We start from the raw sequence: 24,940 nt of genomic DNA, 5'->3' as shown, positions 1-24,940 counted from the left end.
TGTGGGGCTTTCTCAGCAAATATTTATATATGTGATTTATTGCGATTAATTTGATTAATTAATCGGCATGCCATGTAATTAATTCAATAAAAAATGTTAATCAATTGACAGCTTTAGTAAAAATACGTTCTACAATCCCATCTTAAAATGCCAGGATAACTATAAGCAAGCCATTTTTTTTTAGGTAGATTTCCCTGAAAAGTGTAAACAATCTAGTTCTGTGGCGCTATTAAAACATTGCTCTTTGTTTGAGCATTCTGTTCAGCCCAACACAGCAACATTGGCTCGACCAATGGCATGAGTTTGGGGGTGGGTCAGCCTGTTTGTCCTTTCAATGGAAGACAGAAAGAGTTCTTTGAAAGCAGTCATTATTTTTGCAAATATTTTTGAGGACAAAAAGAGAAAAATGGATACAATGACATGTATTTGAAAACATGAAGAAACAAATGCTTATATCACTAAAAAAGTTGTTCGCAACAAAGCAAAGATTGAGTCCTTCTTTTAAATAAAAGTAATAGGTGCATTACTCCTACATTTGCACACCAAAGGATGATGTTACATTCCTGTTTGCCTCCTCTGCAATTATTCAGAAAGATAAGGAGACGTACACTCATGGAAAACTGATCTGAGACAAGTGCCCTTGAAAAACAGGGAAAACTTCAAAGCCATGAGATTCCCATCCACGGAGAACTTGAGTTATGTGGCCATCTAGTCGGCATGAAAGAACTCACAGGGATGATCTGAGACCCAACGATGCACCTGGCATGAACTTTCCAAATAACTTGAAGGGTGGAGGATCTATCATAGGAAGGAAATGCATTCATTTTAACATGACTGTAAGAATGAGGATTGTATCTGTCAGATCTATCAGCAGATCATAACGCCTACCTCAAATTACACTGAAACATGAGGCAAACGACAGATATGGTAAAACAGTACAAATGTCTGTGGAAAAGAGAATGAGGGAGAGTGAATGTGTGTGTGGTGGAGAGTAACCTTTTAACATTGCATTTTCAGCTTCCAGAATAAAGAATTGGACATCTCTGATGATACATGACCATAAAGAGGTTTTATTTCATCTCATCTTTTTTAATGTCTGCATAAGAAACAAAATTAAACACTGGTTTTAAAGCAAACTCATGTATCAAATGCAACGGCAGGAGGAGGAGACAAACGGACCTTCATAGCTTGTGTGTGGGCACGAAAGATGGCAAATGCACTTCAAGATGATGAAATGTTAACAACACTCTGGGTTTGTAAACACAAATTACAAATGCAGCAAGAGGCAAACATACATTTCAGCCACTAAATATTGGAATATCCCTCGTACCTCACGTTAAAGAGGTAAAGTTCACCCAAAAATGAAAGTGTTCACTCATTTACTCGCCTTTATGTAATTCCAACCGTATATTATTTTATTTCTTCCATGAAACATAAAAGGATGTTAGGAGATGTTAGGCTGAAAGTTCGAGCTGCTCTTTTACATACAAGAAAAGTAACAGGTCTTCACGCAACATAAAATATTCAAATGCGAGCTAGGGTTGTGCCAGGTTCGTCGACCAATCAACTAGTCAATTAGTGGGTTCGACTACTAACATCAATATTTTTAGTGGTGGTGCTTTTAATGGGAGACGCATTTCCCAAATAACTGAGAGACACCACTTTTCAGAGAGCGTTTTTGCATGATGATAGCTTGCTGTGCTTAACAGTGAATAACAGTCAGCACAGTAAAACCCTCAGGAAGAAGTTTTGTCTCTTTAAAGCTTTAGGTTTAGTCCTTTTATGCACAGCTGATGTTACAGCCATAAAAGCGCTGCATCAACAATACATTTCAAGACGATCATTGTCGGACATTAAATCCTCTGCTGTAAGTAATATTCCTGTATTTGTAAGGTGTTGTTGAGAAATTTAAGTCTTTTTCTGATTCTGACTGACACTGTTTAAATAAATAGTTACAGTAAAATTTTTAAACTACTGGATGTTGTGAACTACATGTTGTGTACCCGCAATCTTACAGTTATGCACTTTTGAATGCGCAGTGAGGATTAGGGATGTGCGAGACTAGTCGACTAAACGGTTCTGATGCTGCTAGTCGACACTGGAATTACTAGTCGGTTAATATTTCCCCCCATTAAACTGATCATAATTTTTACACAATTACATTTGGCTTTATATTTTTACAGAGGCTGCACTTAATTTACTGTCATATTAATGTTACATATTTTAAATAGAATTAATAATACAAACATTATTTAAAAAAGAGGATTTCTGGAGCAGATACAAAGTTTAATTTCACCTCAGGCTGCGCGTGCTTCTTCCCGCTCTCACTCGCGGCGCACACAGGAAAATGTCCTCTCGCTAGACAAGCAAACTCAGCAAAGTAGTTATGAAATCACTTCGGTGGTGCAGGAATCAGCTTTCCAAATGTTTGAAAGTCCCTAAGGATGTTTTCACATTTGAGTCTTCTTTAAATCTGTGCATGCTTGTACGTTATTTTTCCACTGAGCGGGCTTTTTCAAGTGCAGGATAGCCACCTCAGGTGAGTCAAGTCCCGTCTTTCACCAGACCATGTCGACGGGTTAATTTTGCTCATCCAAAAAATTATGCTTTTGAGTAAGTAGCCTAGAAAATAACTGTTTTAGGCTAGGTATGCCATTTTTTAATCTGGTGATTAAGAAGGCTATTTTCAACAAGGTGCCGACTGCTGAACGTGTTAAACTATATTTTATTCTGTGTACATGTCATGTTTAGAATATATTAGGTTTATTGCAGGCTAAATCACAGGCCTATTTTTTTCTATCCTATAGCAAATTTTTTTTTTTTTTTTTACATCGTAACTGTTATTGGTTGACGTTCTTTACCGAACAGCTGTCATATTAGATCAATGGCTAATGCACGACTGCACGTCGTGAAATACGCACAACTTTTTAGAGCATTTTATTCTCTCTCATAGATTTGGCTTAGTCTACCTGTTAATTATTTTCAACAATGTCCTGACTGTTTTAATATGTTAAGTAACTTTTACTTGGTGATTTCCACTTAGAACAGGCTTTTAATGATTGTTCCATTGATCCTGCACTATTCATTCAGTTGTTTTCAATAAATATGTCTATTAAATATTCGCTAATGTTGATTCAGTGAATGCGTCATGTTCTATATTTAATGTACAATGATCATAATTCAAGGTGAGGACGTCGCAGATAAATGCCCCTTTTCAGTGGAATTTAGCATCGGATTTGGAATAGATTAAGTATTTATTAGTATTTTGAAGGTTGGTTTCTCTTTAGACTAGTCGACTAGTCGACTAGTCAGTTACAAAACTTCCGTTTACATCCCTAGTGAGGATCTCCCTGAAGAACTCTGGTTACATTAAAGCACGTCACTTTGCATTCAGGATGCACATATGCGGTTTTGTGCCATTCTGTATAGACCATTTCAAGTACGTAAACATTAACAAATGAATCAAAATGCAACAGCGCATGTCAGGCCCCGAAGCATTTCCGGTAGCGGCATTTTTATAACCCAGAACTCGCAAAATAAAATGACTAGCGTGTACTTTTAGAGTCTAGCTAAAACAGAACAAACCTGTAATGCAAAACCTGTAAATAAACAATGAGGTGTTATTACCGGATCCTTTAAATAAGACTCTGAGTCAGCAAATTTTCGCAAAGAACAAACGTTTACCTGAAGCGAGTTATCCAGACGTGATGTTGATACTGAGCGTCTATGCGAGAGAGGAGATGAAATCGTAGTTTAGATGCTCACGATTATTGGAATATTGGATCGCTCCTGTTATAATCAATGAAGCTGTCTGTGTGACCTGCTGACAAGGTAAGGATTTCTTTTTTAATGATACTTTTCTTGGCTCTTTCTTCTGGATAACAACATCTGCTAAATGACTAAATGTAAAAGTAAATGACTTCCGGAGCTTCATTCAATATAATGGTAGTGATAGTCACTCATAGAGCTCTACCTCTGAAACTTGCAATTATTTGGCATAAATTTCGTTCACCTACCAGAGACAGGATGTGTGCTACAGTTGTTATTACTTCACGTATCCATCCAGCTGTCTCACTTCACTGAAGCGGTTTATGCGTCTGTTAGTCGTTGCTTTTTCAGAGATCTAAACACTTTAATTTCAAATAGTCATAGGGATCCAGGGAGCATCCAGCCACTGAACAACATGGTCCACATTTTAATAATGGCATTTTATGACAATCGTGTTAACGTTAGTAATGTTATTCGTGTTAAAGTCACTATGAATGAAGCGCCTCCCGGTGTTGTTTTGAAAGAGGGTGCATTCCATTCAGAAGTGATCATCCCTTGCCCTATTCCCTTCTAAGACTTTAACATCCACTGTGAGAGCTTTGAAAGGCTAAAAGGTATGGGGCTTAAAAATAAGGGTCATTGAGAACTCACTTAAGTAATTTTATTGGAAATTCAGTTTGAAGCTATCTTACAGCATGGCTATCACGATTGTTCTCCCTTCAAAGTGCACTTCGGAGGATGATTAATCCCATTTGGAATGCGGTCTGAGTTTGACAACTAGCAGGAAACATTCAAGGAACAAAAGCACGTCACTTCCTTAAACCGTCTTGAAATGGTCTACTGGAGCCTTTCTTATATCTTACTTTGATAGTTTTGTGCAATAAGATGTTATAGTTATTTAGCCTATTTATTTATTGAATATTCATTAGTTATGTTGAAGTGCTGTGCTTAGCGTCCATTTATCCCTCTGTACGGCGTCTGATTAGGGTCACAATAACATAACAGAGCCTAATTATAGTTTTACAGTTTCCTTAACACTGACGTGTCGACTAGTGGTTCAGACAACCCACTGAATAGTCACTAGTCGATTGCAAAAAAAATTTGTTTTGCACATCTCTAATATGAGTTATATGGCGGTGGGAAGAGCCTCATTAAATAATAAGCTAAATTTTGATCAGTTTCTCACACAAAGCTAACCAACTTTAGAGGACATGGAACATAGTGCACAAGTCATACAGATAAATGTTATGCCTTTTAGTACTACTTTTTAGAGCTAGGCAGTAAAAAGAAAAATCACCATCCACTTTTGTTGTATAAATGAGCAGCTGGAACATTAGGTCTAATATCTCTTTTTGTGTTTCATGGAAGAAAATAACTAAATGGAAATTATAATAAAAGGGGGAAAAATTATATAATGTAAATTTTGGGTAAACTATCCCTTTAAAATGTACTTCAGTGGATACTGAGATGTGCACCACACACAACCAGCACCAGATGATATTTCTCCTGTGCAGCTCCTGTGATCTCAGCATGATTGCATCCACCGAGCCAAGAGATCTCACAGTTCCAGGTGTGATAGCAAAAGAGTAACAGGATCATGGGCTCTAAAAGCATCACTTCCCAATCCCCTTTAATCCAGAGTCCAATACAAACGCACAGAGATTTATAATTTAATACACTTAAGAGGAATCCCTCACATCTCAATAAAAAAAACAATGAAAAGCACAGCTTAATAGCACAGTAGGCTTTAGTTAAGTTGCTTTTAAAAATAGTTACTGGAGAACTGGGTTTTCATCCCTCCCAGCTATTGTGTAATTAATAAGCAGGCAGTGGGTGCCAGCAGGATTTTACATGGATAAAGCTTTGGGTAAGGACAATTAGGGCCATGGTTACAGATCTAGGTGATAACACTGGGCTTTGTGTGGCACTCAGTGTGAATAGAGGGGGGTGGTGGGCTGGAGCTCTGGTCATGGACTGCTCTTTAGAGGCATGTAATGTGTGTTACTGGAGCTCTGCCACTGTCATAAAGCCAGGCACTGGGTAGCTGATGTGGAGTCAAACAACATGGCTCTACACTTGAAGGGTTGGCAATCAGGAGAGACCTTCTGATTTGACTTTATATCGATATTCAAGTCAGGATACACTCAGTGAGCACTTTATTAGGAACACCAGTACACCTACTTATTCATGTGATTATTATCTAGCCAGCCAATTGTGTGGCAGCAGTGCAATGTATAAAATCAGGCAGATAAGGATCAGGAGCTTCAGTTAATGTTCACATCAACCATCAGAATGGAGAAAAAATGTGATCTCAGTGATGACAGTGGCATGATTGTCGGTGCCAAACGGGCTGGTTTGAGTATTTCTGTAACTGCTTATCTTCTGGGATTTTCACGCATAACAGTCTCTAGAGTTTACTCAGAATGGAGTCAAAAACAAAAAACATCCAGTGAGTGGCAGTTCTGTGGACGGAAATGCCTTGTTGATGAGAGGTCAACGGAGAATGACCAGACTGGTTCAAGATGACAGAAAGGCAACGGTAACTCAGATAATCACTCTGTACAATTGAAGTGAGCTGAATAGCATCTCAGAATGTACAACACGTCAAACCTTGAGGCGGATGGGCTACAACAGCAGAAGACCATGTTGGGCACTTTATTAGGACCATAGTGTTTGCCATTCTGTATGTTTAATTTATTGCGATTGAAAACAGTGATAAATTGTGACATTTTACTCAGTTGTTTCTTATTTATATTCATTGCACTTTGGTGCTTTTCGCACAAGCACTGAACTTCTTACTTTACGTCATCACAGAGCCATAGAAGCAGCATTGAATATAGGTGCATCTCTGTCAGTTAAACACGCTGTGACGGAATAGCATATCTTAGTTTCAGCGTGTTTATGGTTACAATGTGTCCTGACCAGACACAATGTGATAAGATTCCAGTGGCAAGTTATCTATGCGTAAATGCTGAACGCAAAACTGCTGTAAGACACGACACAAATTCCTCTGAACATATTTGATGTTTAATGTAGTTATGAGAAGCTGCATTTTGGACCAATCAGATTTCACAGTGGGTGGTGCTACCCAGCGCAATGCCACAGAAACAGAAACCAAGGGATCAACAAAATGTCCAGTCACTGATCGTGGCTGGTTAGGACAAAAACTCTGAATAACATGGTAAAGATACTAATTAATCGCGTCTTGCTTTATCACGTCTGGATTGGACATAGTGTTACACAAAAGTCCTCACAGTCTAGCTGTACGGAGACAAGTTATAGATTTATAACTTGTCAAGTTATAGATTTACATTCATAGCTTGTTCTTTTTTTTGTCACATAGAAATAATGTTGAGTGTTTATTGACCTACTGTGACCTAAGTGGTGCTGAATATCATTTTATGGCAAAAATATATATAAATATATAAAAAAGTAGATTCTTGGCATTACAATACCACTACAGGATTTTCGATTATTTCCCCACCTCTACGCCTGGGACCACTGGACCTTTATCAAAACCTTCTTGCCCCTGTCAGCAGTCCAGCTGTAATCTCCACAATGACAGATGACTGCATTAGAGGATTACAAAAAAAGAAAAAAGCTTAAACATCCACATCCTCTCCATGGTGATCTGGAAATTTAAGGGGAAGGAAGAGAGGGCACTGTTTTCTGCCTGTCCAACGACTTCATTTCTCTACAACCCAGAGAACAAAAGCAAGCCTGAAATTTTAGCCCTTGCAAATATATTCTCTGAAGCAGTCACAAATGGTTAAATGCCATACTTCGATATGCATTTGTTACGAGAGAGAGCACAGGCTCAGAAATCTAGTCGTTTTAATACATGTAGGGCTAATTAAAAGTAACAGAAAATAATAACAATGTTATGGTGGAAAATCAAATCCTTTCCAGATACAAGTGGGGGGACAACGGTGGATTGAATAGCAGATGCATTCCTTGCTAATTAACTAACCCTACCGGCACTGTAACATGGCACGAAGGGCGGCGTATTTGCTTTGCTGTCAGGATATTCAGCAGATCCATACACTGTATGGATTTAAGACATAATCCTCTCCATTGATAAAATTATGTCAAGTGTGTCTGGCTGGAATTCTGCAATGAAGGATTTATCACACATGCTTTTTTCCTCTTTCTGGTTTTCCTTTAATTTGCAAATCTTGTAATCTAACCCTAAAGCTGAGTGAACTGACTTCTAAACCAGTAGTGCTGTATCGGCCAAGACTGCAATCTGTTTTCCATTTGAGTGTCAAGACAGAATCCACACTAGCGGTTGACAAAAGCTGTTATTTCAAAATGATTATATACTAAAAATCGTGTGAGGACTTTGGTAAGTTTATGAACTATTTCAGTAAGGGGAAAGAACTGATCACAGTGCAGCCTTTCAAAAAATAAAAATAAAAATACAGAGCTAGGCTATTTACCAAACACTTCTACTGGAACGTAACAGTGGCAACACCATTCACCCAGAGGGAGAGGTTTATGGTTTTCAACACGAGGCATGTTTTCAGAATTAGACCAACATTTGCTGGAGTACAAAGCCAAACCGTCAGAGCCTGTCTCCATGTCGGGGCAGACACAGCACTTTTGGCTGCATAAGCGCCGGCAGAGCAAAGAGCTCCAGTCTTGGAATGGCTGGGACGGTGGTCTCCATCAAAGTGTGCCGAAGACAGACTTCCTTATTCTATTACCTTTGGAGGAAATATTGAGTTAAGATTTGCAGCAGCATAGAGGAGTTTGGTTTAAGAAGTGGCAGACGTAGCTAAGGGGAGGAGAGGAGCCGATATCTGATGCGCCCTGCTCCCTTTCACTCTTTAAGGGGGAATATTTCTCACAAAATGCAATGTCTCTCTTTTAGGGGTGCAAGGTTGCAAGTCGCCCTCTGGAGCCAGCGGGTCACTCAGTCAGCAGGGTTTAGCTATCTCCCTCTAGGCCACTCCCTGGTCCCATCAAAGGAGGCAAGAGGGCTTTGATGCAAGTTATAATGTATAACAAATTACAGGTTTACAAATGTACTAAGGATTTGTACCTCATAATGTCTAAATGTTACACTCACACACACACTAAGGGCTATGGTTTGGGCTCCACCGCTCTTTAAAACGGGAAAATGCCATAAACAGGACAACGACGGAACATTCCATTGGCACATGGACTTCACCTCGTGAAGAGTTTTTACATGTCTCCACTCGTGTTGTGCAAGCCAGAGAATGGATACAAGCCTATTATAGCATTGAAACTAGCAATTGGGGAAAAATTCTAAGATTTTAAACATCTTGACCTGTATACAACCTCAGCTGGCCTTTCTTAAATGAATAATAAAAAACCAGGCTGACCAATGATTTTAAAGGCACACTCAAAAATTTAAAAAAGTGTAAAATAGATTACACCTAAATGAACAGTACTTTCAAAAAATATGTTTAAAATCATGTACACTCACTTGAGATGGAGACTCAAGTCATATCATTAGCTTAAAGGAACAGTTTACCCCAAAATTTAAATTCTCTCATGATTTACTTACCTCTAACCCATCCCAGATGTGTACGACTTTCTTTCTTCTGCTGAACACAAACGAAGATTTTTAGAAGAATATTTCAGCTCTGTAGATCCATACAATGCAAGTAAATGGGTAACAACATTTTGAAGCTCCAAAAGCACATAAAGGCAGCATAAAAAGAATCCATACGACTCCAGTGGTTAATTCCATGTCATCAGAAGCGATATGGTAGGTGTGGGAGAAGAATGTGAAAGTGTAAGTGGAGACTGATAGTTAAAAAGCACTTAAATATTAATCTGTTTCTCACCCTAAATTATCATATCGTTTCTGAAGAAATGGATTTAACCACTGGGGTCTTATGGATTACTTTCAGTCTGCCTTTATGTGCTTTTGGAGCTTCAAAATGTTGGTACATTCACTTTTGAGAATTAAAATTTTTGGGTGAACTGCTCCTTTAGTAAAAGCTGTTTTATTTAACATGAAGTGGTTCGCCTCATGGGGGTTCACATGTTGAGGTCACATGACCAGCCAAATACTACTTATTAAATAAATAAATCATGGCAGACTTTGAATAATGCATTTATACAATGTCAATCCAAGACGACCACAATCCATTTCGGCCAGCACAACATAATCAAAAAAGTGCACCTTTAAATAAGCTGTACATAAATTCTTTAACAGATGATGACTCTTAATTGCACTTAAAACAAACTGTAGTCTATTGGGTTGAAAAGAAAAGAAACAAAGAAAACATTAAAATTATGCTTTTGATTCATCCATTCTGTTACTGTGTCATCAGCCCGGTATGATGTTAAAAAATGTATGTGTAGCAGGAAAATAACCAGAAAAGAACATGACCCATGAAAATAAAAGCACCATTTGAGGCGTTAGGCCCAGATGACAGTGGAAGTGACGTTGCTGCTGTGGACTCACCCCGAGGAGCCCGTGCTCTTGCACACACCGAGAAGGGGCCGTTTCTCAGCGAAGCTGTCAGTCTTGAGGGAACCTGCAGTCGGATGGACAAAAAGGCGAAAGTTAACCGCTGACCCACATAAAGAGGGACATTCATTAGCCATCCGCATGTGAGGCCTGTTGTCTTTTCACCAGAGCCACCCACCAAACCTTAAAAAGCAGCTACCGCAACAGGAAATGTGTTGATTGCATTACAACTGACGCTCTTTAATCAAATTATGCCTCGAAAATGTCCTGAAAAATAAAAAAACAAAGAGGGCACCTCTTTCCTGTCAGCTTTGACATCCACACAACCTCTCCGACCACAGAATAATGCCCTGGTCCACACAGAAACTTGTGGGGATCAAATGAAATTAAAATACCAGCGTGCAAGACATTAAATGGAGACAGAGAACAGAAACACCACTCAGTGCAATGTGTTGAACACAAACCATATCCCCTCCGACTCTAATGGAGAAAGACTCCAAAGCTTTAGTAGGAGTCTTTTGTCTGACTGGCTTTAATTTTGGGGGTTCCGAGGAATTAGAGAATGGCAAAAGGCCGGTAGGCATATTTTGGATGGAGAAAACATGTCGCATTAAGTTTACGGATCCCATATTTATCTAATTCTCTTGATTTTCAAGAGGAGGGGAAAACTTTCATTTGTGTCCAGAGTGAAGATGTTAGCCTTTGTGAAGCTGTAATTTGGGCAACCATGCCATGACACTAATCAGCTCCAGGAGCATACGGTCCCTGTGGCATGGCGTGTGAGTGCGAATGTGCCATTCTCAAACCCTTAACACTTTGAAGGGCCTCTTCTCAATCTTCACTTCTCTGTCAACAGACATTGCGACTGGTCACGATACCCAATCATAATGCAAATACGATGGGCTTCTAAAAGACAGCAGCTGGCTTCTATTTGAAAGAACAATTAAGGTGAAAAAAAACCACCCCGCTACTCTCTCTGCCTGTAACAGTGTGCCTGAGCTTCGAAAGCGACTGGACTTTGAGACAAGTGGTTTTCATTTGTATTTTGCAAAAGTTTGCCTGCTTTCAATTCATGCTGAGAAATATTGAGGGAATTGTTTTCTGGAAGACATAACAAATTTCCTGCATTTCAGTAAATAGTACATTTACTGTATAGCAGGATCATTTATGAGTGCGCTTTCAACATAGGGATAAATTTAAGCGGAAAGGACGGGATTGCAGATTTTTGTCAGCTTTAGATATAATTATTCATAGCTGTCACCTGGAAATGAATCACTACGAAAACAACTGCAGAAGTCAGAATCAGAACGGATGCAAAAAAACAGCTTGCTGTTTTACAGCAAGTGGAACTTCCTCCTTTATTCTGGGAAAGACCTTGTCTTATTAAAATTGACACCTATTTTCAGGACTTTCCAAATCCGCTCACCCAGCTAAAACAATTACTCTTTTTAAATCCCACTACAGTATGACACTGTTTGCGCCAAACAGATCACAATCAGTTTCCCCACTAGTGCAATTCATTTGATTTAACAGAGAAGCGTTCTCCTCATGTGTCAGCTGTCTGCTGCTTCTTATTATGACAATTCTCTTTTATCCAAATCCAGCCCGCGTTCAATGACTTTATTGTGCATTGTTGAAATCTGCCGAAAGGACAGAACACAAACTTTAAACATAAATGTCACATCACAATACCACTCAATGGATTTCTTACTTAGTAGTATTTTTCCTTTTGTTTTTACATTTGAATATCACCATGTTACTTTTTTAGTGAGAAATAAACAAAGCTGCACTGAAAATTCGAATGATTTTGACTGAATTTCATTATTATTTTCATAACTATAGATGTAATAAATCTTGATTGATTTAGTCACAGAAACCATTCAATACCACTAAAATAAGATAAAAAAAAATTAAGGGCAAAGTATGTAATTTTTCAATGTTAAAACACTTTTTCCCAAGATGTGTCAGAATGTTGCTTTCCATTCTGTCCAGATTTTTATGTCCTTGGAGACCCATCTTTTCTATGCTCTGATGTAGAAATTACCGAATGGATTCAAATATGTATTATGATAGGGAGACAAATTATTATGAGAGATTGGTGGTCACCAGGTTCACCATCTTTCCAAGAATGGGTTACTGAATTGGGAAAAGTCGCAGCATATGGAAAAATGTCATATAGACTACTTGAAAAAAAAAAAATGGAGGTTTATAGGAGAAAGTGGGGTAAATACTTGACATTTATTGACGGTACTGGATAATGATCTGGTGGTGAGACGCAATATAAGAGTGTCATTAATATATTTGGTGACTAACTTTTTCACATTATTATTTTAATTATTTCATTATTATTTTTTGCAAGTTTATTTGTTTTTTCAATTATTTGTTTTTTGTGGATTTATTCTAGCAGTCTACATATAATTATGGCTGACACATGTTAGATGGGTGGGTAATGGGGGAGGGGGTTGATAAAACACTTATATTTGTAAAATGGAATGTACTGTTTTGTTAATTTGAAGGAAAAATACAAATAAAAAGTGTGAATCATAAAAAATAAAAACGTTTTCCTACGCCAGCTTAAAATGCAGAGGGGACTAGAATTACTTTGTTGGGTGATTTCCTCAAAAAGTGTAAACACTGAGGCACTACTGAAATATCAAAGCATTGCTCTGTTTGTCGGAGCCTCCCAACAAAGCAACAAACAATAGCATGAGTTTGCAGCGGGGCTATCTGTTTGTCTAACCAATGGCAGAATGGAAGGGGTGTGTTAAGGAAACCTTTTTGAAATCGGTCACTTTTTAGCAATTCCATTTGCCGATGTTAGTGGTGCAAAATTTACACACTTCACCTTTACAAAAAGGGATAGTAAAAGTTTAACTATTACCACACCTAATCAGGTTTTGTGTATTTTAGTTTAATGAAATGAAGCATGCATTCTTTAGTCAGACTATTCTTTTTTATGTCCTTTAACAGATAAAATGGCTACAGTCATGCAATGGCCAATGAGTGGGCTGTGATAAAAAGCGAAGGGAAAAACTCAGAAGTCTGCAGTTCCTCTCTGCTAGAGCGCTAGTAAAAATCCAGCCAGCCAGCTGACAGCTTGCCAACATAATTGTGAAGGACTGATTTTAATATTAGAATAGGAAAATAGCAGGGCTCTGGCAAGCTCTCAGCACTATTAAGAAACAGAAGGTAGTCTTTAATTTAAACATGATATGTGGAAAAGCCAGTAAGGAAGAAAGACATGGAACTTTATATATTGTGCCACATCTTGCTCTAACTTGATTCAAAAAAAGCATGTAACCTATGAAAACTGATTTTACTTACTGCAAATTTCAAGACAAGTGGCAGTGGCAAAAATGACATGTAAAATAATGTGCTGTTTATGTAACATATGACACATGAAATAAATCTAAGCATAGCGGAAGATCATGCTCTGTCAACATATATTTCAATTTGGGGGCGTACAGTTATTCTTGACAAGCTGAAAATTAAGATGTCACTGGAATGCAGAGTTTGTAATAATAAATCTGATCAGCAGAGTTCTACATACAGTATACAGCACTAATACAGAAAACTATAAAGTACAAGTCAAAAGTTTGGACACTTTAATGTGAATATATATATATATATATTTTTTTTTTTAGGAGTGAAATGTCTGTATGGAGTGTACAGAGATTTAATCTAGTCAAAGGGTGGTTACTTTGAATCATCTCTAAAACATTAAGATCATTTTGATGACTTCCATCTTATGAAATTTACTATTTTTCAGAAATGTTTTGACTGGTACAGGTAATATTTGGCAGAAAGACAGGCAGTGGGAAAGGACTCTTCATACCAGGTGACTGATACTCACTGATATGAGGGGCAGGCAGAATCCTGGCAGTTCGCACAGGCCCATGCCGCACCGAGAACAGCTCCTGCGCCTCCCCGTTCAGCTGTACAGAGTAAAAACAAACAGGCTCACTTAAAAGACACCTGAAAGTTATGTGTAGGGGGATAAATGCACTTCAAAGAAACAGTAAAAATAATTGTGGGTGTGATAAGGAACAAGGACCAGAGCTGGGGTGATGCATAAATTGTGCAGGAATCTATAAGGTTTGTACCAGAGCCACATCTCAAAGATTATCATGATTGTCTCCTACTGTCAACAGAATGATATGTGTAAAATAACAGTAGAAAACTGTAACACACTGTTAACTCTAATGCTTAAAATAATTGTTTTGAGTAGGTAAAAATTAAACCATACAAATTAGCTCAAATAAATGAACCTTGATGAGTATTTAGAGCTTTCTCTTTCTTTTGAGTTCATGAAACTCACACCTTTTAAGTAACCTGAATTGTTTTATTGTTTTGAGTTTAATGAACTTGTCTCTTTAAATTACAGGACCTTAAATTCTAGCTATTCTAGCAAATAAGTTTTAGCTATTACTAGCTAGTTAGGTTCCCTCTACTTGAAGTATTTAAGTTGAGCTTACATGATAATTTTAAGTTCAGCCAAAGAGTTAAATTTAAAGAGCCATTAAAATGTTTGAATTAGATTACTCAATATTTCAAGTTAAGAGCAACTGACATGCATGAGTCATACAAAATCAAAATCCAAACGTTTTATTAACTTAAATTTGGGAGTTTATTAACTGGAGATTTATTAAATTATGCAACTGATTGCCTCAGTTTTTTTTAGTTATGCTAACTTATTAGCGGTTACAGTGCACAGCAGTGACAGCTAATTTTAATTTTTTTTTATTTTATCTTTTATTTTTGTACATCAGCTAACATGTTCACTTTGAATCCGTTCACACAGAGTGGCATACAAATCAGAAAAGCACCCACGAATGTCCTAAATACTGTGGCATCCCATTGGAGCATTAACAGACATTAAAGTATTTGTGTGTGAATCACACAATGCTTTGTTTGGTCTGCAGTGGCTGTGATGTGATTTGATAATGAGCCACCCAACAACTAAAAGATAAACATCAGGCATCTGTGGACAAACCAAAGCGAGCCACTACAAAAAAAACACAAATGTTATCTGATCTTCAGATATACAGTGAATTCAGAAAGTATTCAGACCCCTTTTTTTCATATTTTGTTATGTTGCAGCCTTATGCTCACTGAGCATTCTACACTCCATACCCCATAATGACAAAGTAAAAACCAGATTTTTGATAACTTTGCAAATTTATTAAAAAGAAAAAAACTGAAATATCACATTGACCTAAGTATTCAGACCCTTTCCTATGACACTTGAAATTTAGCTCAGGTGCATCCAATTTCTCTGGATCATCTTTGAGATATTTCTACACTTTGATTGGAGTCCACCTGTGGCAATTTCAATTGACTGGACATGATTTGGAAAGGCACACACCTGTCTATATAAGGTCTCACAGCTGAAAATGCATATCAGAGCAAAATCCAAACCATGAAGTCAAAGGAACTGCCTGCAGAGCTCAGAGACAGAACTGTGTCGAGGCACAGATCTGGGGAAGGATACAAAAAACTCTTCCTAGAGCTGGTTGCCTGGCCAAACTGAGCAATTGTGGGAGAAGGGCCTTGGTAAAAGAAATGACCAAGAACCCAATGGTCACTCTGGCTGAGCTCCAGAGATCATGTGTGGAGATGGGAGAAACTTGCAGAAGGACAATCATCACTGCAACACTCCACTGATCTGGGCTTTATGGCAGAGTGGCCAAACGGAAGCCTTTCCTCAGTGCAAGACACTTAAAAAAGCACCTAAAGGACTCTCAGACTGTGAGAAACAAGATTCTCTGGTCTGATTAAACGAAGATTGAACTGTTTGGCCTCAATTCAAAGCATCATGTCTGGAGGAAACCAGGCACTGCTCATCACCTGTGCAATAACATCCCAATGGTGAAGCATGGTGATGGTAGCATCATGCTGTGGGGGTGTTTTTCAGCGGCAGAGACTGGAGGACTGGTCAGGGTTGAAGGAAAGCTGAACGCAGAAAAATACAGAGATATCCTTAATGAAAACCTGGTCCAGAGCGCTCAGGACCTCAAAATGGGCCGAAGGTTCACCTTCCGACAGGACAATGACCCTAAGCACACAGCCTAGACAACGCAAGAGTGGCTTTGGGACAACTCTGTGAATGTCCTTGAGTGGCCCAGCCAGAGCCCGGACTTGAATACAATCGAACATCTCTGGAGAGACCTGAATATGGCTGTACACCAACGGTCCCCAGCCAACCTGAGAGGATCTGCAGAGAAGAATGGCAGAAAATCCCCAAATCCAGGTCTGTAAAGCTTGCCGCATCATACCCAAAAAGACTTGAAGCTGTAATCTCTGTCAAAGGTGCTTCAAATAAGTACTGAGTTAAGGGTCTGAATACTTATGTCAATGTAATATTTCAGTTTTTTCTTTTTAATAAATTTGCAAAGTTATCAAAAATCTGTTTTTTTCTTTGTCATTATGGGGTATGGAGTGTAGATTGATGTGAAAATTTTTTTTTAAAGCATTTTAGCATAAAGCTGCAACATAACAAAATGTGAAAAAAGTGAAGGGGTCTGAATACTTTCTGAATGCACTGTAAATGGAAAAAGGACACAAGCTGCAAAACTCAATACTGACATTGACGAATGTGTTCTTAAATGACTCTCATGCTGTTTCAGTCCTTGGGATAGGCAATGTTTTGAAAAGTCTCTAGTATAGTGGAGTGTTATTAAAGGGATACATTAGTTCACCCTAAAAATGTAAATTCATTCAAAAATCATTTACTCACCCTCATGTTGTTCCAAACCTATATGACTTTCTTCTGCGTAACACAAAGGGAGATGTTAGTCTTAGTCACCATTTACTTTCATTGCATTTTTTTTTCATACAAGTGAATGATGACCAAGGCTATCAATAGTTATGTTTCCATCCAAGTTGCGAATTTAATTTAAGCGAAAAACCATATTATCGCAAAAACAATGGGCCTCATTCATGAAAATTTCATAATATTAGAGTAAATTCAGAGTAATTTGTGTGTAAAATGGACCTTCCCAAAAAATCCCGCCAGATTCACAAACACTTCCTACCACCCAGATTTGTTAGTAAAACGTTTGAATGTTAGTGAATTCCAAGCATTTGTAAATAGAGAATATTCGTGTGCACGAATATTCACATTTATCATAATCCACGCCCCTGAAAATGGCATATAAGGAAGGCACTAGACTCGCTAGTAAATGCTGTTAAGATCTAAGCAGAACAGTAATGAAATCTTTTTTTTATAAATTAAGTACATTCACTTAAGCACAATAGCATCTCATAGAAAATGAGCACTTGCTGTCATCACATGTGTTTGCTGTCATATGACGCTCTTTTGTAAATCAGTTCAAGAAGTCAATGAAAATGGTTTGACATGAGTGTGAAAAATGTTCATTTCACGCAGGGAGGAGGATATCTACCACCAATAACCATCTCTGGTTCAGTTTGCAGCACATCACCAGCATCCTTTGTGAAACTTCTCGGGTAAATCATGATGGTAACAGTGATATACGTACTTGCAACTGGAAGAATCTTCAGAGAAATTAACAGAATGCCTGAAGAGGATCTTTGAGCGAAACACTAAGGTATTACAGATTTGCAAGCTACTGGACAAAGTGCTGGCTTTTTTTTTTCCTGTTGTATTGTGTATGCATTTTTTTTAATTATTAGTAAATTTTTCATTACTTATTTAATTTCACTTCTATCAAAATGTTGTCATGGCAGTTTGCATGAAAGAACACAACAAGTTTGGATGTCTACGCACGATTTACACATGGTCGGGAGCAGGTGTAAATTTCGTTCATACCAACTAATGTTTTGAAAATACAAAAACTTTCTTGAATCCGAGAATTTACATCAATTTTACGGCTTTACGAATTATTTACACAAAATTAGTTCTGCTCGTGTTTCATGAATTGAGGCCTAATGTGCAAACAAAGCCGCGTTCAAAAGAATAAAACTGTCATTTCTGGAAAAATTTTAGCCACTGCGGCTCTTTTATTAATAAAATACTCATGGTTTAAAGCACACAGATAAAACTGTAAAGAACTTTGTCTCATGTCTAGGAGCACCATGCGTGTGCTTTCCTCCTTCCTTTGCCGTGAGGATCTATAACATAAGTGTCAATAAAAATAAGTGGATGGAAACCCAACTATTCTGCCTAATATCTGCTTTTGTGTTCCACAGGGGTAAAACTGTCCCTTTAATTTTTTCTTAACACACACATACATCCTGTTTCTGCCCTGTGCTGTGATGCCTGTGTAATACAGTGTAACCGTGCTAGAATAATCAGAATTGCTGATTAACTTGTTACCACTTGGGGGCAGAAGGTTGTGGGAAGTGTAAGAACAATAGGGATGCAAACGAAGACAGATTTGTTCACACTGTATATCAAATAATAAATTCCTACTGGAAGAAACAGGCTTCACATGAAGGAAGGGGGATATGGCTTGAACCAACAGCTAAACTGCAAAACAAAAGCTAACATGCACCCATAAAATTGCCCCCCCAAACAACCACAGCATGTCTGTGACTAACTGGTCCAGGCCAATATCCAGCACCTAGAATGATCAGCTACATTCCATTGAGCTGAAGCCCCAATACAAACATAAGTCAAATTAGTCTTAATAACGTTATTTACATACCACGTTGTAATAAGTTGGTGAAAACCCAAAGATCTGTGAAACCAAAGCTAGGAGTGATATATCATATTGCAATTGCAGAAATATTTTGATTGCCGCCCTGAATCCTCTAGCTCTTTATTCGAGCATTTGTTTTAAGAATTAAGTCATTTTTGATTCTGAATGTGTGTCTGTATGTGCGTTAAATTACAGAAAACGTTCTTTATCACATTACTGGGCATAATCCATGTGTCTTAAGCAGATAAGCTCAGAGGATGATCGCTCTTTTGCACAATTAGTAGCTCTTTCGAAACTAAGGATCAGAGTCTTGTTTTTATTAAAAGCGCGCAGTGTAGAATTTGTAGCTGCCAAGTGGGAGATTAATATGGCATCTAGAGAGAGAGACAGAAGGAGAGAAAATGAGTGTGTGAGAGAGAGGGGTGGTGGGGGCAATGCACGCAGGCCACCACGTACAAAGGCTATAAAACAAAATCCCCAGCTGGCAAATGGGGCAGAGGAATAATGGAATTTAGCGGATTGTGAGGTTTACATTAATGCGACTGTCATTGTGCATTACCAGACTGTTCATCCTCGCTTTACACAGCTTTAGTGATGGCATCCATCACCAACCTCCAAGCTATTACATTACTACGTGTCACAGCAATACGCAAAATTGAAGCTTCTTTGTATTTTGCTCTTTTTTTTTGGTTTCCATATAGTTTCTAATTTCATTCACATGGATACTGTGTAGATGCTGAGAGAGAAAATGAGTTTTGTTAATCTCCAGTCACTCTGCAATGGAATTCAGCGAATCAGACAGAATCAACAGCATCTGGAACGGAAGAGAAAGCTGCACTGTTTGTAATTCTTAGAAAGCAGACAGCATCTGAACAGGGTTTCAATAGCAGAGCAAACAAAGGACAATGCTCCATCCATATCACATTAGTCAAGACAGATTGGTGGTGGCTCTGTCTCCTGGCCTGCTGGGCTCTTGCTATGATATCAATATGAACCACTGAGCTGCTTCCTAAAATACACTGAAACAATTTAAAGTCAATGCTCCTGCATACTTGTTCAATGCAACTAGACTTGATCAATGCAAATATAAGTGTAATGTTTCTGTAAGGAGAACTGACTGTTTAACCAAAGAAAAGGAGACTTATGGAGGACGAAACCTGCAAAAATAGTAAATAAATATATACACAAATACATAAGTAAATAAATCCATATATTTGTGCATAAATATAAAAATAATTAAATGTGCGAGGATATGTACAAATAATTACATAAATACATAAAATAAATAAATACAACCCATTAATGCAAAATAATAACATACAAATGTTGAGGAAATGCAAAAAAAAGTTAAAGGAAATTATTTTAATCATTCATTTCTGTATGTAGCTCTGTAATTATTTTTCCTCCATGCAACATGCTTATGAGAGGATGTCGATCAAACACCAGTAGGTGGAATTTATGACACCATTGACTGATCATTGTCAAAGTGCTTCGCTTTAATATGACATTAAGAAGGACATTAATACATTTTCACAATCAATAAATAAAAAATATTTAGCAAAGGATATCGCTTTTACCATTCTCCAAACTATGTATATTGCCTCACGGAGCAACTCTGCTATCGACCTTCTCTTCACCATGGTGAAACTGCAAACTCCGGCCAAAAACTGTTGCACATGGTAAAGATAGTTTGACTGTGATGCCTGAACAGCTGTTGTCATCCTCTCATTAGCATGTTACACAAAGGAAAAATAAATACAGAACAGCATACAGAAATAAACAAATGATTAAAGAAATATAGAAATGTGGAACTAAAAATCAACTTTCAATTTTGCATTTCCTTTAACAATTTGCATTTCCCCAACCATTTATTTATTTTTTATTATTTTTGCATTGATTGGTGCATTATTTATTTATTTGTATATCTCATCGCACATTTAATTATTTATATATTTATTTAGGCATAAAAGTTTGGAATAATGATTTTCACTTATGGAAAGAAATTGGTACTTTTATTCACCAAAGTGGCATTCAACTGATCACAATGTATAGTCAGCACATTAATAAAGTGAAATATTTCTATTACAATTTGAAAAAAAAAAAAACAAAAAAAAAAAAGTCAACTTCTTAAACTAAGAAGAGTTCTCATCAAAAAATCCTCCACATGCAGCAATGACAGCTTTGCAGATCCTTGGCATTCCAGCTGTCAGTTTGTCCAGATACTCAGGTGACATTTCACCCCACGCTTCCTGTAGCACTTGCCATAGATGTGGCTGTCTTGTCGGGCACTTCACACGCACCTTACAGTCTAGCTGATCCCACAAAAGCTCAGTGGGGTTAAGATCCATAACACTCTTTTCCAATTATCTGTTGTCTTATGTCTGTTTCTTTGCACACTCTAAACTTTTCTTTTTGTTTTTCTGTTTCAAAAGTGGCTTTTTCTTTGCAATTCTTCCCATAAGGCCTGCACCCCCGAGTCATCTCTTTACTTTTGTACATGAAACTGGTGTTGAGTGGGTAGAATTCAATGAAGCTGTCAGCTGAGGACATGTGAGGCGTCTATTTCTCAAACTAGAGACTCTGATGTACTTATCCTCTTGTTTAGTTGTACATCTGGCCTTCCACATCTCTTTCTGACCTTGTTAGAGCCAGTTGTCCTTTGTCTTTGAAGACTGTAGTGTACACCTCTGTATGAAATCTTTAGTTTTTTGGAAATTGTATGCACTGTATAGCCTTCATTCCTCAAAACAATGACTGACTGCCGAGTTTCTAGAGAAAGCTGTTTCTTGTTTGCCATTTTTGACCTAATATTGACCTTAAGACATGCCAGTCTATTGCATACTGTGGCAACTCAAAAACAAAACACAAACACAATTTTAAGCTTCCTTTAATGAACCAAATAGCTTTCAGCTGTGTTTGATATAATTGCAAGTGATTTTCTAGTACCAAATTAGCAATTTAGCATGATTACTCAAGGATAAGGTGTTGGAGTGATGGCTGCTGGAAATGGGGCCTGTCTAGATTTGATCAAAAATGATGCGGTTTTGTACATCAGTAATGTCCTTACTATACTTTATGATCAGTTGAATGCCACTTTGGTGAAATAAAATAACAATTCCTTCCAAAACAGCTAAATCTGCACATTATTTCAAACTTTTGGCCACCAGTGTATGTATTTATTATTTTTGCCGGTTTCATCCTCCATAGAGACCCCAATAAAAACCTTTCTAACAGCAATATTAAAAAGATCTGTCGAGATCCAATCCAATACCTAGAGACCAAGGTGGCCAATGGCAAAAAGAGATCCAAACTCATGAGAGGTGAAAAAGGTGAGAAAGTCACAGCAGGTGTTCTAGTCATAAATGTTTAGTTGATTTGTTTGTTGCATTTAAAGCTTTTAAAGTGTTTAAGCTTAAAGGAACCCTTTCAAGTGATTTTAAATACAGAAAATGTAGAAAACGTTACCAAACAATTTGGCAAATTAGTTTGCATCCCTGTAATAAAATAAACAAATAAATATTTAAGGTTGTCATTTTAACACATTATGACTTATATAAAAAATAAAACGTTAAAAAAAATTAAGGTAATAATTCACGTCCCCTGCATGACTGCCCGTAAATTCTGTAATTCAGTTATCAAAGTTTTAAACTACTTTTACATGACTTTTTAAAATGTAGTGTTTATGGCATGAGACGCTGAAAGATACTGAAATAAAACAAACATGAATTCACTAAAAAGCCACTTTTTGTATTTTTACCCATCTGACACAATAATGTAATGTATGTGAATTTTCTGAATTATATTTATTAAATGTGACCTACTTCAAAATTGAGTCACTTTGACCCAGAAACAAATTTTGAGTTTTATGTACTACAGTAAAAAGGAGTCACAGCTTTTTAAAGATATAATTATTACGTTTCAACTCCAAACCATTGAATCCTGTACATGTAGATATAATACAGAGATATAATAAATGTTTCCTTTATACTTTAGTGCGTAAAACTCAATGTGTTTTCTGGGACTAAATTACTCAAAATGATGGAGCATGTCACATATATTATGTTTATAATTATTTAAATTATCTTTATGTCGGGTCCTTTCTCAGTAAATACTTATATATGTGATTAATTATATTAATTAATCTGCACATTATGTAATAAATTTGATGAAAAACTAATTAGTTCACAGCCCTAATAAAAATGTAAAAATGGTAATTGAGACCCACACAAAATTGAATTAAACTAAAAACCTGTTTTAAGCAATATCTAGCCAACTCAAAATACTCTATAATATTTGAAAACAGAAAAGCTATTTAAAAATCGCATGAAAAGTAAACACACAGGGCTGCTTTATTAATACAGGCAGCAGAGACATATCCAATGGACTGTTTGCCATCTCTTCTACTCCAACACCGCTTCAATTAGCCCCATCTAATCTGTCTGCTATCTCCCGACCAACCAGCAATACCTCCTTCAAAGATCTTGCTCTGCTGAGATGTTAATGCACAGGAACACAGACATGTACGATGGTAACACCCGCTAAGTCCGCTCTTTCTCCTCCCTTCAACGCCATTATGGAGGGTGTCAGCTTAACAACTGTCAAAAACACTTCGGAAGCAAATTATGGCTAGAAACTTTTACGCTTTCAACACATTAAAACAAAAACTGTGGGATTTGTTCCTCCACAGAATAGTAACCTCATGTCTGAAATGATGCTCAACTGCATCCATTTTTTTATTTTTTTAAGTTCCACAACTCAAGTGACATCATGTTTTGACACATATCCCTCATGTGATCCATGTCAGGGGTTGACATAACATTTTAAAACAAGTGCTACTTTATGTAAGATTGGGACAGCCTTTAAAAGCTAACTTCTGCTAATTACAAGACATTCTGTTTTATTAGACAAAAAGAATTCTGCATAATTTATCATTATTTATTACATTTTATTTGACATTACTCAGAGCTTAACATCTGTCTTCACGAAATGTCACCCAAAATTTTAACATCTTTATTCTGGGACTGGCTTTGCCTTTGTCTGAGGTGACACCAAGTGGTAAAATATAGTTAAAGCAACCAATCATTAGATCAAGTCAGCAACAACCCAATGATAATTTTGCCAAGGAGTACAGAATGAGCAGTTTCTTGCAAAATCCTCCTGGAAATTGACCTTTCTGTAGAGTTTAGCTGCAGCTATAAACAAACATATCTGAAGTGAACAAACTAAAATCTTTAACTTGAAAATCAGAGCTGGAATTAAAGTCTGCAATAACGTTTATCACAAGGATCTCAACCCACTCCTTTCAGGAAGGTGAATCCTCTTTAATATTGACAGGCAGAAGAGACAGCTGATAGGTAGGTCTGGGTGTTTGTTTTAATGTTATTTTTTTAGATTAATTCAAATTTACATTTTGACATGATTTTTATTTTTTAAACCGAGGAATCTAGGTTTTACATAAAAATATTAGCAAACGCTATAGTAAGATGTGCTGTCAATCCACAAAAGGCTGTTCAAGGCGCTTAGCTTGATGATGCTCCTGAACTGATCGGCAGCATATTTGTTCGCGCTCCAATAGAACATAAAAGGGTTAACAACACAGAGACTGATATAAAAGACTCCTGTCATATTTCCAATATGATTGTACAGTGTGATTGTAGCTCAACTTAATCCATCATGCATGTATACATCGGCTTAATCAGACCATAACTGTCCTCGGCGTTCTGTGCATGTTGATGAACGGTGTCCTTTCTTTTCTTGTCAACCACAATAAAGCGTTAGCTACGTGACAGTTACAGGCACATCATTTCAAATTATATGGATAGGCTATAAATGGAAGAATTAAACATCCTTTTACCATGATGATTCAGATAGATCTGTAATTACTGCTTTGTTCTGTGACGTGTACTGCATCTATAGCCAACGTTTGGGAAGCGATCATTTTGACCAGCTTTGTGAGTTGAATTATAATGATAAATCATTTGATATTGCTGCAATGTGCAGCAGTTTGATTAAACAAAACAACTTATTTGACATACTGTAAAAAAGAGAGGATACATTTTCTATCCGTCCCGGAGTGGAACTTCAATAAATTGCCCTTGAAGGT

The 24,940-nt window shown here is 37.3% G+C and overlaps 1 protein-coding gene across 5 annotated transcripts in view; it reads right to left on the bottom strand.

Moving 5' to 3' along the window:
• The window catches only part of bcas3 (BCAS3 microtubule associated cell migration factor), a 329,405-nt gene that overhangs the window by 295,736 nt on the left and 8,729 nt on the right, over positions 1-24,940 (bottom strand). For all 5 annotated transcript variants that reach the window (XM_051666123.1, XM_051666124.1, XM_051666125.1 and 2 more), the window contains exons 6-7: positions 14,070-14,151; positions 10,211-10,283 (exon numbers count right to left, since the gene is read on the bottom strand). In XM_051666123.1, coding sequence (XP_051522083.1) covers positions 10,211-10,283; positions 14,070-14,151 — 155 coding nt within the window. The remainder of the gene's footprint in view (positions 1-10,210; positions 10,284-14,069; positions 14,152-24,940) is intronic.

This window comes from Myxocyprinus asiaticus, chromosome 31 (genome assembly GCF_019703515.2).
Source record: "Myxocyprinus asiaticus isolate MX2 ecotype Aquarium Trade chromosome 31, UBuf_Myxa_2, whole genome shotgun sequence".
In the NCBI taxonomy this organism is placed as follows: domain Eukaryota; kingdom Metazoa; phylum Chordata; class Actinopteri; order Cypriniformes; family Catostomidae; genus Myxocyprinus; species Myxocyprinus asiaticus.
Note: the sequence above shows the minus strand (reverse complement) of the source record. Positions and strands in the feature narration are given on the sequence as shown.